At 38.9% G+C, this 14,109-nt stretch overlaps 1 protein-coding gene across 2 annotated transcripts in view; it reads left to right on the top strand.

Annotated features, from left to right (window-relative positions):
• THSD7B (thrombospondin type 1 domain containing 7B) overlaps positions 1–14,109 on the top strand; it is a 1,116,594-nt gene that overhangs the window by 707,452 nt on the left and 395,033 nt on the right. For both annotated transcript variants that reach the window (XM_058715426.1, XM_058715425.1), the window contains 2 exons: positions 3,815–4,006; positions 5,997–6,231. In XM_058715426.1, the coding sequence (XP_058571409.1) occupies positions 3,815–4,006; positions 5,997–6,231 (427 nt within the window). The remainder of the gene's footprint in view (positions 1–3,814; positions 4,007–5,996; positions 6,232–14,109) is intronic.

Genomic DNA, 14,109 nt, shown 5'->3' with positions numbered 1-14,109 from the left:
GTTTCTGTATAATGAAAGTCCTTCATGTGCTAGGTACTTTGCTATATATGTCACATAAACGATTCCTAATCCTTAGAATATCCCTGAAAGATAAGTGTCATTATTTCCTTATTACAGATGAAATAGCTGAGGTTCAAAGAAGTTAGGTGATGTACTCGAGAGGAGAAGTAGGGCGAGGATTCACATCTAGACATTTAACTGTATGCAGCTGGGCTACCTTGTAACGGGGATCCCATTGCAGCTCACTCACAAACTGCAGACACTGCTTATGATTCGTAGTTTGATTTCCCTAAAGAAAATCTCATTCATTTGCTCACATGTCTGAATTATCCTGTATAGACAAGCTATCAAAATATCGGTAGGAATATTGACATTTAACTGCATGGAGGAAATAGGTATATCAGTTTAAATGAGAGCTTAGGTGTTCAAAGTATTTGAGCACCTGATGTGAATACTAAGGGTACTGAATGGTGATTTGGAAGGATGTTAAATTTGAGTCATGGTAAACCTGATCAACTGGAAATTTAAGGAAGGTAGAGAGATAGCAAAACTTGCGTGTCAGTCTAAGTGATTCAGAATTTGATGTCAAATAACAGTTTCAGCATGGGTTTTGTCTTCTCCTCATGCAGCTTCAGTATTATCTTCTAAATGTATTGCATTTTCCTACCACCTATTCCTATCTCCTGTTTTGTTGATACTTTCATTGCCTGGAGAATCCTCTTTCATTGCCACCAAGTTTCAACCTTTCTTTTTTTCTTCGTTGAAAGCCTTCTGCTATCATACTAGTCCCCCAGATGACCTTCTCTTCCCTGAACTACTATAGTATTTTCTGTTTTAAACACACATTTGCAACTTGGCATTTACTTTTGGACTAAGTTTTCTTTTTATATGTTTATAGCTCATCTCTATTATGAGTTATGAACTCTAGTGGGGTATATAATAGTATCTTCACCAATTTTTGCCCCATTATATGCCTTAGACATAGCACACGTTCATCAAATAGTACTTGATAATCTTATAACTCTTGAAGGCAAGGCTTTCTAAAAACAATTCATCAAAATACCACTTCTAGGAGATATTCTCCTCAAAAATGGATGATTGTTGGCCAAATAAATCTGTAAAACACTACATTCAACTTCCACCCTAAGAAATTTACACTGTACATTGGCATTTTCAGCACTCTGAGGAGTTTTTCAGTAGTGAGACCAAGTTTACTATTTTAACTCAGTATTCACAGCTTTCTCCCCACTTTTTTGTAAGAGCCCTACTAATACCTATTATGCTTCAAAAATGTCTTCTGTGAGACACTGCTTTAAAGTGGTTTGTGGGGTACCTGGGTGGCTTAGTTGGTTGAGCATCTGACTCTTGATTTCAGCTCAAGTCAGGATCCCATGGTCATGGGGTTGACACCCAAACTTAAGATTCTCTCTCTCTCTTTCTCTCTCTTTCTGTCTCCCCCTCCTTCCACCCCTCTCCCCTGCTTGCTTGCTCATTCTCTCTTTCTCTCTCTCTCAAAAAAAATAAAACTATATTTTTTAATTTAAAAAATAGGGGTGCCTGGGTGGCTCAGTCAGTTAAGCATTGGACTCCGGGTTTCTGCTCAGGTCATGATCTCACGGTTGGAGATGTGCTGGTGGTACAGAGCCTGCTTGGGATTCTCTCTCTCTCTCTCTCTCTACCTCTGGCCCTCTCCTGCTTGCACCTGCATGCATGCGTGCACTCTCTCTCTCAAAGTACATAAATAAACTTTAAAAAATTTAAGAACTAAAATGCTTTGTATCAAAATTATGTTAATAATATTCACAAATATGGAAATTAACTTTTGATTAGATGTAGGTTGGGCATTTTGTATGGCCTCCTTGCTTCTGTACTTGGGAAAAGACTACCCCTCAGCTGTGTCAGGGCACATGCGTGTGTGCATGTGTGTGTGTGTGTGTGTGTGTGTGTGACAGAGAGAGAGAGAGAGAGAGAGAGAGAGAGAGGGAGGGAGCATCTGTGTGCATGTGTATATGCACGTACTATACAGTGTGGACTCAACCTGAAAAATAGACAGAGACTAAAAACAGAATGATTGGAACTGGTCTTTCAGCTTGATTATCTGCTAGAATCTCTATTACTTCTCATAATATGCTTGAAAAGTTTTATTTGTACCTCAGGGGCAATGAGCCTGGCCTCATTTACAAATATGAATGCAGATATTAACAGTATACTGTCTTCTCCTCCAGGCAGTCTTACTGTCGACTGGTTTTATTTACTTCCTCAGCAAAGGAATATCCATCTCCTTGGAATTAGACACAATGTGCTTAATGGGAAAAGCAGAAGTTTTGGAGTCAGAAAGTTTTAATTTGATTCCCATCTCAGGCCTGTGTGACCCTGAGCAAGTTTTCCTTCCAGAACCATTGATTCCTCATCTGTAAAAGAAGATGGGTTATACCTGCTTCTAAGAGCTTCTTACGTGGACAGTGCCTGGCACAAAGGAGATGCCCTATAAACATTAGTCCCCTTTGTAGTTATTCTGTTTGTCAGGCAGTTTATGATAGGAGAATTCCACAGGCATAAAGTCACACAGACAAAACTTCTCTTTCCTATAGATGCTGTTCCAAATATGTGTTGTTACTCTGAACTATAAATGACATCATTATTCTTCATGTCTTCTGTTTTTATGAAGGGACAGTGAGCAGGGGAAATAGAATGAGTTGAACTATAATCTATAAAGAGAAATACTGGAATTGTAATAGTGAGTAAATAACCTAAAAGAGATTTTTTCAATTATTATAATTATTTGAGATACAGAAAAGTAACTTAGAAATGATCCCCTTAGTCTTAACATCTATTCATTGTAAAACAAAACAACAAAAGAAACAACTCTCCACCATTATTTTTATATATAAAATTTTGGGTTTGACTAATTAGATCATTCAAAGGGAGAATAATAAATGTATTAGGAAAAATGTCAGATGGGCCTTCAAATTTGTCTCAACATTATATATTTTTTTTAAAAGTTTTTAATGTTTATTTTTTTTAGAGAGAGAGACAGAGCATGAGCGGGGGAGAGGCAGAGAGAGAGAGGGAGACACAGACTCTGAAGCAGGCTCCAGGTTCTGAGCTGTCAGCACAAGAGCCCGACGCAGGTCTCAAACCCACGCACCGTGAGATCATGCCCTGAGCCGAAGTTGGACGCTCAACTGACTGAGCCACCCAGGCGGCCCATCAACATTATATAATAATTAATTTTTTCACAAGTCCATTTCCACCATGGTCTGGGATTATTTACCACGTGTACAAACATAACAAAAGAATAATTTTGTGTTAATCTTGCTTAAAGTTACATTTGTGGAGGTAAAGTCACCCAACAGATAATTAGAATGATATAATTCTTTATAGCATAGAATAGAATGTTCAGCATAAATTGAGGTTTGCAGTCCAACAGACCACTGTAGCACCTGTTTTGCAGAAAAAGATATACTTATTACATATGGTTATCAATAGCACGTCAATCACATCTATCTCTAGCCAGCCGTGGCTAAATTGTTCCTGGAAGAAGCCCACTCTGTCCCTGTGAAGGATGACAAATGAGAGTTTTGCTGTGGTATCTACCTTTCTAAATGCCAAATGATCTCCTGGCAGTTTTTCCTGACATAAATATTATGAATGGCTGAAGAAACCGTCATTTTTCACACTTTATTGGTTTAGACAGAAGGTGAAGTCTTCTCGGCTAAACTGAAGTAGTAGAGGAAGCAATGAACCTAAATGTTCCTTGGACTCTCCTCAATTGTGCATTAATCAGCATCTGCCTCGATCTGGTTGATTACAGGAGAAGATGTATCAGGGAGTCTCTGCCCAGCATCTCCTCCTCCCGAAAGGACGGCTTGCGAAATTCCCTGCCGAATGGATTGTGTGGTGAGTGAGTGGACAGAGTGGTCATCCTGTTCACAGTCTTGTTCAAATAAAAACGCAGATGGGAAACAGACCAGATCAAGGATTATACTGGCATTGCCTGGAGAAGGTGAGTAATAGTGAAGGGTTCAACGGGAGAGTCAATGGCCAAATTACTGTTTTTATTTTATTTTTTTTCTCGTAAGCACTTGAGAAGGTCATATTGTGGAAGTAGCCACATACAGGTGATAACTCTATGGCCTGAGTCAAAATTAAATGTCATTTGTATGCATACTTTTTCTCTTTAACTCTCTAGTTTATCTATACTGAGTTTCTATATTTACATGGTTTGTCTTAGCCCAAACCTATGCCTAGGCCATGGCAATCAGATGGTTGTTATTTTTCATTATACTTATTTTGGTGGGGGGGGGGGGCGGGGACCACAAAGTTTGATTGCCACACATCCAGCTTCAGGTAGCTCATACATTGGGACATTGGGGAATATAATTGAAATATGTCTGGTAAAAAAAAAAAAAAAAAAAAAGCTCCAAATTAGGAATCAAGAGACATGGCTCCTTGACCAGGAACTGCCACTGACATCGGCAAGCTATCTGATCCATGCGGCCCAATTTCCTGTTCTGTCATGCTGGCATGTTGTGAGAGGGAAGAAGATGAAGGCTCTGAAATGGCTTTGAAGAAGCTAAAATGTGCTATGGAAATGTAAACGGGTGACATCAGAACAAATTGGAGGAGCAGCTGTTTCTATCATTGATAGCCATGGTCTCTGTCCCCAGACACATACGTTCTTTCTTTCAGGCTCTCCCTGCCTAGGGCTCAGTAAGAACAGCAGGATGGTGTGGCCACTGGCTGTGAGGAGCTCCTTTTTAAACAAGATTCTGTTCTGTGATCCTGAAAAATGGGGCCAGGGTCAAGAGGAATGAAGATTTTCATATTCTTAAATTGCAGTTGCTTCCCCCTCTTGTCTTTTATATTTCTGGAAGGAGAAAAAAGTCAGCAGTATTTAATGGGAAAAAAATAACAAGAATAACAAAACCAAGGTCACAAATCTTTTTGAGCATTTGGCCCACTGAATAAAACATCATAGGGTGGAAGAGTAGGAAAAAAAAATCAATACTTTAGATTAATGCCAGTTTTTACATGGGTATAAAAATGTGAAAGAAAAGACAGTAATGAAATTTGATTGTCTGACTCACCCAAGAGTGTAAGGATGCACATCTGTCTGGTCTCCCTGCCAGTGGATAACACATTGTCAGATATTATTTCAGAGTTTAAGGATAGGCTCTCTTCTATCAAGCTTTAAGAGATACTTCTGGGTTTCTCAAAATTGCAGTAAAATGCACGGCTTGATGGAAGATGGGTGTCTTAAAATGATTCTCTGAGAAAAATAATGCTCTTAGGAAAAAGAGACCATATATAGGTAATGTGTGTGTAAGTGTATAGGTTTGACCTAATACCACTTCAAGGTCATGGGCTACTATATCTAACAGACTAACTTATGTAGGCATCATGTTACTAATATAAAAGTAGATTTCTTTGGAGTTTATCTCAGAGACACAGGACTCAGAGGTGGGAAATAGAATCTCTTTTTGTTGTTGGTGGTAGTTTTTTGTTGTTTTTGTTTTTGATCTAATCAACGTGTGCTGCTACTTATTATTTAGGAGGGAAAGTGCAATATATTGTCCTCAGATTGTTACTCAGGACAAAAAGACCATGGCCCTGGAATGGGCAGAAGGGTACAGAGGTTCAGGCCTTTGGAATCCTGTGTCAAGAAACCACCTTTCTGGACCATTAAAACAGCAAAAACAAGGGCCCCTGGGCGGCTCAGTCAGTTAAGCATCTGACTCTTGATTTGGGCTTAGATTGTGGTCTCAGGTTGTGAGATTAAGCGCTGGGTGGAGCCCCATTTTGGGCTCTACGCGAAGCCTGGAGCCTGTTTGGGAGTCTCTCTTCCCTTCTGCCCCTCTCTGGCTCACATTCTTTCTCTCTAAAAATAAATAAACAGTGAAAACAGCAAAAATAAGAATGACAGTAACAACAGCAGCCTGCTAAGAACAACAGCAAAAACTATGTATCCTTTTTTTATTGTTATTTTTTTGTAGGTGGAAAACCATGTCCCGCTACTCAGGCCCTCCAAGAATATCGTTCATGTAATGACCATTCCTGTATGCAGCTCTACTGGGAGACATCGCCTTGGGGCCCCTGTTCTGAAGACACATTGGTAACTGCCCTTAATGCAACCATTGGCTGGAATGGAGAAGCCACCTGTGGTGTGGGCATTCAGACACGGAGGGTCTTCTGTGTCAAGAGTCATGTGGGACAAGTGATGACCAAAAGGTATCACCAATAGTTTATTGAAAGTGCGTATGGGGACACCTGGGTGGCTCAGTCAGTTAAGCATCTGACTTCGGCTTGCATCATGATTTCATGGTTCATGGGTTCAAGTCCTGTGGTAGGCTCTGCGCTGATAGTGTGGAGCCTGCATGGGATTTTCACTCTCACCTCTCTCTCTGGACCTCTCCCATTTACACTCTCTTTCTCTCTCAAAATAAATAAATACAGTAAAAGTTTTCATTGAAAAACTTAAAAAAAGAAAGTACATATCTCTCAAACAAAGGTAGAAACAGTTATAATATGAATCATTAGTAAAGTTATGGAAAGTAAATGTGGCCCACCAATATTGTATCTATTTGAGTAATCAAACATTTTCTTGATCTCTCAGTATTTTTGGTTCTTTTTCACTCACATAAAGACGAGTTCAGTGTGAAGGTAGGTTCCCCCCTTTGAAAGGATATGGTTGTGTCACACTCCTCTTTAGGTTCCACTGATCTTCTCTGCCATGGGCAATAAAGCCACATAGCCATTTGAATGGACTAATTCATGCCTGCAAGTAGGTTATAATCTCATATATGTTAGATTCTTCACATGAAGACATAAATTAAAAAACAAAACAGGATAATTTAGATATAGGAACTAGGATATAGTTATGAAAAAGAGTTAGGGACAATTGCAAGTGATAGGCAAAAAGAGTAGTTAGGCAGAAAACTCCACTGTGGGAGTTTCATCTCTAGACCAAATGAGGAGAAGACCTGACTCTTCCTCATTCCACGTGGGAAGTATCTTGGAAAAAACAATGCAAGGGACCTACACAATGTACAGTGACCAGGTAACTGTTCTGTCCATGGAGATTTCCTAGTAGCCATGTTTGAACTAGTCTCCTTCTTGTGGTAAAAGATCCCACCCCAGGGGCACCTAGGTGGCTCAGTTGGTGAAGCATCAAGCTCTTGATCTCAGGGTCATGAGTTCAAGTCCTGCCTTTGACTCCATGCTGGGAATGAAGCCTACTTAAAACAAACAAACAAACAAACAAACAGAACAACCCCACTCCAATCACAGGAATGGTGAGTCACCAGGATGGGAACACCCAAACTTTTGTCTAGTGTCACAAACTAGGCAACTTAAAGTGCTTCCCCAGGAATTCACAGATTGGGAAAATGAAACCCTCTCTTCTTTCTGTTCATGAAGCTCTAAGTATATGAATTGAGAATTGCCACAAGCATGGTCCTGGGGAAAACAGCAGGTGAGGGGAGTGAAAAAGATGCTCAGAAAGAAGCAAAAACTGAAGCAGAGCACATCCTGGCAACATCAAGTCCTGGGCCTGTCCTGCTAAGTGTGCCCCTGCCCTTCCTGGCAACACAGGCAGATACACTTACTTGTCCACCTGATTCAATCCAATTTGTGTTGCTGTCTGGGACATCTCAAGCACCTGATTAATTTCACCTTGGGACACCTTGATGATAGGCTCTGAGCCTTATCCACGGTGGTATGGAAACCACAATTGCTATGTAAGGAAAGTCATAGGAACTCAGATAAGGGTAGTAAACTGTGGATGGCACAAGTCATGCAGACTGGCCAGATACTGCTGGTGTTGGAGCATCCGATGTGCAGATGACTGTGCAAATGCAAGCAAAGATAATATGACTTGAAGTGAAGCACAGTTCAGAAGACCTAATCTCTCTCTCTTCCCAAAGGTGGCTTCTAAGAGTACTGGAGTTGGATGTTCTTAATTGCTACAAACCCAGACTTTAGCACAATGTTTGGCATATAGCTGGTGTACCATAAATGTCTTTGGAATCGACGAATGAGCTATATTTATATGTGGAAAGTTACAGGGTTTAATGAGGATTGGATATGAATCACAGAAGATTGACAAAAGCTAATGTCTATCTTTTGTTCAAGAAAAATTATTTGATCCACCATCATACATTTTGGCAAAGGGGACTGCCATAGAAAGTAATGACTAGATCATATGCATGACCTTCTACTCTTATTAATTCATAAATGTTATTTCTGCTTCAGACCTGACTTGACATTGCTTGAAATGTTTTTTGGAGTATCAGCTTATGTCAGTTGTGTTTTGCAACTCACCTGGTATGCATAGCACTACACGGACTGATTGAACCAATGGGAGTTATAGCCAAACACGGAAAATAATGCTCACATATCACTAGACTCAGGTGAAAATCTAATTCCTGGGGTTACGGTAAAATCCTAAAAAGCTTCTAAAGATATTATGCAGATGTGAAAACTCCCTTTATCTTGGGAAGGATTTTAGGCTTGATAATGTTAATTTTTATGATATAAATTTTCAACTGCTTAAAAAAGACTCATGAAATATCAACTTGAATATACAAATAAAATTAAATATGGCTTATAGTTGTAAACCCTACATAAAATGCAGCAAAGTGTTATTCCTTATCATGATGAGAAAATTTAGCATGCCTGATGTCTGATCTTCTCCCTTACATAAAAACTTTTCAGCTCTTGGAGTACCTGGGTGGCTCAGTTGGTTGTCTGACTCTTAATTTTGGCTCAGGTCATGGTCTCATGGTTCATGAGTTCGACCCTCACATCAGGCTCTGCAGTGACAGTGTGGAGTGTGCTTGGGATTCTCTCTCTTCCTCTCTCTCTGCCCCTCCCCTGCTTGTGTGCTCTCTGTCCCTCAAAATAAAATTAAAAAACAAAACAAAATAAAACAAAAACCCTTTCAGCTCTGAACCAGAACAGGGAATTCATATCCACTTGATATGAGCGCAATTTGTTTATTTCTTAGCAAAGGGACTTTAGAATTGAGACTAACGCCAAATAAATTGTCACGTTTAAAAGTCTGTTTTGACATGAAAAATTGGATTACATGTTAAAGTAGCTCCAATTTCCTTTTCTATTCTAGAATTACTTCAAATGGTCGTTGTTGTTTTTTTAAGCCAGAACACATAAATGTTATTATTGCTGTGAATAGCCTCCAGGTTTGCTCAGTTTACCATCACAGAAAATAAATTGCACAGATGTTTTCCCTAACACACACACACACACACACACACACACACACACACACAGAGAGAGAAAGAGAGAGAGAGAGAGAGAGAGAGAGAGAGAGAGAGAGAGAGAGAGACATTGATAATTACTTTTTACACTGCTAATGAGGCTGGAGACTTAACAACTTAGGTTGAATTCTTACTGTGTATCTCCAAATGACCCTGCTAAATATGAGGAACCTGAGTTGACTTTAATAAAATTAATTAAAAATGTTTAGGTTAAGGAGATTAATTGAGATAAGAGATTAATACCTAGTGTCCAGTGAAGCACATAGTGAGATAATGAAACTATGAGCAGTAGAAAATACTGTTTACTCTGCCCTTTCAAAAAATATATTGTTTTTGTTCTTTTCCAAGTAAAAGATACTGCAGTGGGAAAAGATTCCCTGCCATTTGTGAAATCCTTGGAGTGGGGGTAGGGGAATAGAAACAGAAAAGAAGGAAGTATGCTGAGGAAGAGGGGGCCTTTGGGGGTAGAGAGAAAGAAGCATGTCTCCATGGACTGGACGGCTAATATAATGTGTTTTATCTCCAAGCCCACTGCACTGGGAGGCAGAGTTCCTTGCAAGTTCTTGCTTCCCTGGGTTGGTGTCTTGGTTTCTATGCAGTTGTATAGGTGAGAATGTTAGCATTGTATGAGTAATAGAACTGATCATATCAGAAAATGAGAACTAGCCAGGGCACAAGTGAAACAGAAGTAAGAGCTTATTGGGATAGTTCTAGGGTTTTGTTTGGTTTTGTTTCACTATTTATTGTCTTTTTTTTTTCAGTTGCAGCATTCAAAAAATAATAAAAAAGATTAAAAACACACAACTCAAAGCCTCCTGAAAGTCCTGATAAGGCACTTGCTGCCTTTAATGTGAAAACACCTGGCATTGTGTGAGATGTAATAATAGAGAGCTCCATTTAAACATTTAATGTTGACAAACCTGGCAGGTTCGCCCCACCTAGCTGAGTGAGACGTACGTTGGTTCCTGGGTTGGAGGATTGATCAAAGAAATGGAGCTTTGTGTCTGCATCTTGATTATGGAGGCATAACTGAAAAATGGCAGATCTTTGTAGCTCAGTTTGATGCATTTCAGCGCAGTGTTTATAAGGAACTGAAGGCTACAGAGCAACAAAGAGATAATAGTTATAGAGCATTCCAGAGCTAGTCCAGGGAAATACATGTGCTGAAATGAAATACATTCATCCTTTTATTGAGACCACTGCCAATCTAGGGTCAGAGTGGTATGCAAAATTAGGAAGTATAAATTATGACAAAAGCCAAGGGGCCATACTTTGTTTACTATGTAAAAAGTGAATCCATATGTTTCCCTGGATTTTAAGGCTTTAATTTTGTTTAAGAAATGGCTGGACAAATTAGACTAATATCCCCAGGGATTTATTTGTCTTCAGGCTCCAATAACATTGAATACTATTGAATCATTCACTTACTGTTACTAAATATTTACACTGAGCTAAGATATGACACTTTTAAGATATGATATAAGATGCAATTCCACATTAAGGCGTTAAAAATTAGTTTATGCATCATGCATGCATACATAGACACGCAGGCACATGCGCACGTGCGCGCGCACACACACACACACACACACGCAAGAAAACAGAGTAAGAGAGGTCAAAGCCTTTCTTGGTCAGTGTCAATACAATAATACAGAAAATAAACCTTGTAGGTTTTTTTTTTCAGAAATGGAGGGCACATATGTTGCTAATGGTCAGAGTATTTTTGAAGACTAAGAAGAAATTGATGCAAATTAGAAATTTGATGATTCTTGAAGGGATAGACACTATCTAAGGAGAAAGGAAGAGGAAGCTGAACCCCTGTGGAAAGAGGTTGCAAAAAAAATGAACAAAAACACAGTTTTCACTGACAAGAGAATGTTTGGCTCCTATCAGACCACAAATCACATTCTAGGAAAGCTCTCAGTTCATGGCCTCTATAAAAGGAATGTAACCTGAGCTTGATCTTTGCTATTGAGGAGATGATACCGTTTCTCTCTTACGGACTTAAGGGAAGAACACACAGAGAGAAAGAGGCTGTATTATGGAAACTTGACATTATGCCCAGTGAGTATTTATTGTGCATGATGCCAATAAAGGGTAAATAAAGTAGACAACTTCAGTTCCCGAAAAGAGATTAACACCTGCTCCTAATTGAAATGAGCAAAATCCCTGCAGGATCAGCCTCCTTCTCGAGAAAGCCTGAATCTAGTGCCACAAATATTTCTAAGCTTATTTTACCAATGCAGGAGTGAGAGTGAGGTGGCTGGTTTTACTGGGACTCCTGCCACTCCACTGAGCACACAAGAAGTCGGCGTTGCCCGAGTCATACTTTCATTTCCAGCCATATACCACAGGAGCTGTTGGAGAGGAGTTAGAATAAACAGCAGCTCAATTTAATTTTAGTAGACCTTAAAGTATGAATAAAGGACTTGGGAATGATTTTAGTGTTTTTTGCTATCTCCAGTGAAGTATGACATAAGTTTTCCTTACCCGAGTAGCTTAAGTAACACTATATTCTCATAAAGACACTTTTCTTTCTTTTTCTCATTTTTTTTACTGAATTGATCTCTTTGATAGGCAGTGTTTCTGTGTATATTAAGTATAATTAATAATAATATAAGCCACTAGAATCACTTTGATGGCTCAGTCAGTTAAGTAACTGACTCGATTTCAGCTCAGGTCATGATCCCAGGTTTGTGGGATGGAGCCCCCGTGAGGCTCCATGCTAAGCATAGAGCCTGCTTGGTATTCTCTCTCTCTCTCTCTCTCTCTCTCTCTTCTCCTGCCCTTCCCTCACACTCCCTAAAATAAATAAATACTAATGATAATAATGAAAATAATAATAATGCCACTAATAATTTACTGAGCCATTTTTTTTCTGTGAGTATATGCATTTTCTCTTTTATTTTCGTCCGTTTTATATACTCCCCAGAAGAAATGAAATGATACAGAGAGACGATGATGGCAAGCAACAGGTCCCGTCCATCTCATGCTCCATTTAGTATCCCACATCTCAAACACAACCACAACAACTTTTTAACAGTTGTTTTGTGTTTTTTCTCTGTCTCTCTATTTTGACTGGGTGAGCCTCCACATGGTTCACAAATCATAACAACATGCAAAGATATATATAACAAAGAGAATCCTCACGCTCATGCCCCTGCTCCCATCCACCTCCCCCACCTCCTGTCCTGCCACTGGGAGCCATTGTATTAGTTTCTTATCTCCATCCATTATGTCAATGCAAGCAAGCACAAGTATATATTTGTAGTCCTCTTCCCTTTCTGATGTTTACCTCCTGACTCTAAATAATATATTTTCCACATATCATTCATAAATATCTTCACTTGTCAATGTAAAATGCCCATTCCTCGATTCCCTCTTGTGAAAGCAACGAACCTGAACCCATTTACACTAACTCCTGTCTCGACTCCCAGATGGTGGGTGTTCTGTTGGCAGGTTACATTAGCACTTTGAATTAATCTTTTTAGAGCTTTGTTTCTGTTTTCATTTATATTTAGACTGGCACTCTGCCCACCTGCGTTGTCAGATGAGGACATCCAAGCCCCCGCTCTTTCTCTATCCCCTTCCATCTCCCCTTCTTTGTCTACTTTGTCTTTACCTTATGGTCGCAAAAGTGATATCATGTGCATTCTGTTCCATGGTCAAGTTCAGTCCTCCATGTTTGGCTTATATATTGTTTCTATTCTAAAGTTTTAAAACTAAGAAATTGTTTTTATTTTGTTAATTATCTAAATTGATGAGGTCTGATGTCATCCAGATTCTTCTCCATTCTTGGGTAATTCTTCCTCTTCTTCCATAACCATTATTGTCTGTTCTCTTACTTCTGTGAAGTATTTGAAAACTGGACAACCTTTGTGTTTGCACATTGGTTGTTTTATGTACAATTGGTGGACTTTTCACCTAAATTGTCATCTTTTCATCAGCTCTGTGTTTCTTTTTAATTCATTATTTTCTTGTTAATTTTGTCTCCTCTAATTTCTGTTCTCTCCTTCTATAAGGTCAATTGATTGTCTGAACTTGCTACACTGGTGTTTTGTTCTGCCATAATTTTTCTCAAATGGCCTGTCCCCATGTAGCTTTGGGTCCATTACTGATTATTTAAGTGCCTCAATTTATCATTTGAAAATGAAGGCTATAATGCCTCTCACTGTTGTTATTAGGAAACTCAGCACTGGCTATCTCATGCTATTAAGCTTTACGCACACTGCATTTATGTGCTTTATGAGGAACTTATGAGAAACAGAATTTAAAATGCAAAAAATGTTGCTGAGTTCTTTCCTGTTTTTCTTCTCAGCATATCACTATTTTAGAAGATAATAAATGTGGTTTTTAGCCCTCTGTATTCATAAAACAAGTAAGCAGGCAAGAAAACAACAACTTGATTGCCATCTTCTGAGACTTTAGTTCTTCTCAATGACTTTGAATTAGTTGACTGTAGTATTTTCGTCCCAAGTATGAGCATTCATTCTCAGCAAAATGATGGAATTGAAGTGTTCTCTTGTTAATGCTAGTTAGTTTATTTGGCCTTTGCCTTCTGTCACATTTTGTTTACTCCGTCTCATCACTCCACGTGTTCAAAAGAGATACCTACCGATTGTTTAAATATTCTAAAATTCTTTTTATTATCAAAATGTAAAGCAAATGTAAGTGGTTTTCGATGACTTTTGTTTCCCACTATGTTCATATATTGCCCTGTATTTTCCTGTTCCTTTTGTAGAATATCACAGATTTGATATATTACCCTGAATAAAATGCTTTCCAAAAAAATTTATCAGATGTGTTCATTCTGAAAAGAAATCAAGTGTCA

Source organism: Neofelis nebulosa, chromosome 2, assembly GCF_028018385.1.
Source record: "Neofelis nebulosa isolate mNeoNeb1 chromosome 2, mNeoNeb1.pri, whole genome shotgun sequence".
Lineage (NCBI taxonomy): Eukaryota > Metazoa > Chordata > Mammalia > Carnivora > Felidae > Neofelis > Neofelis nebulosa.
This window is presented reverse-complemented; position numbering and strand designations above follow the sequence as displayed.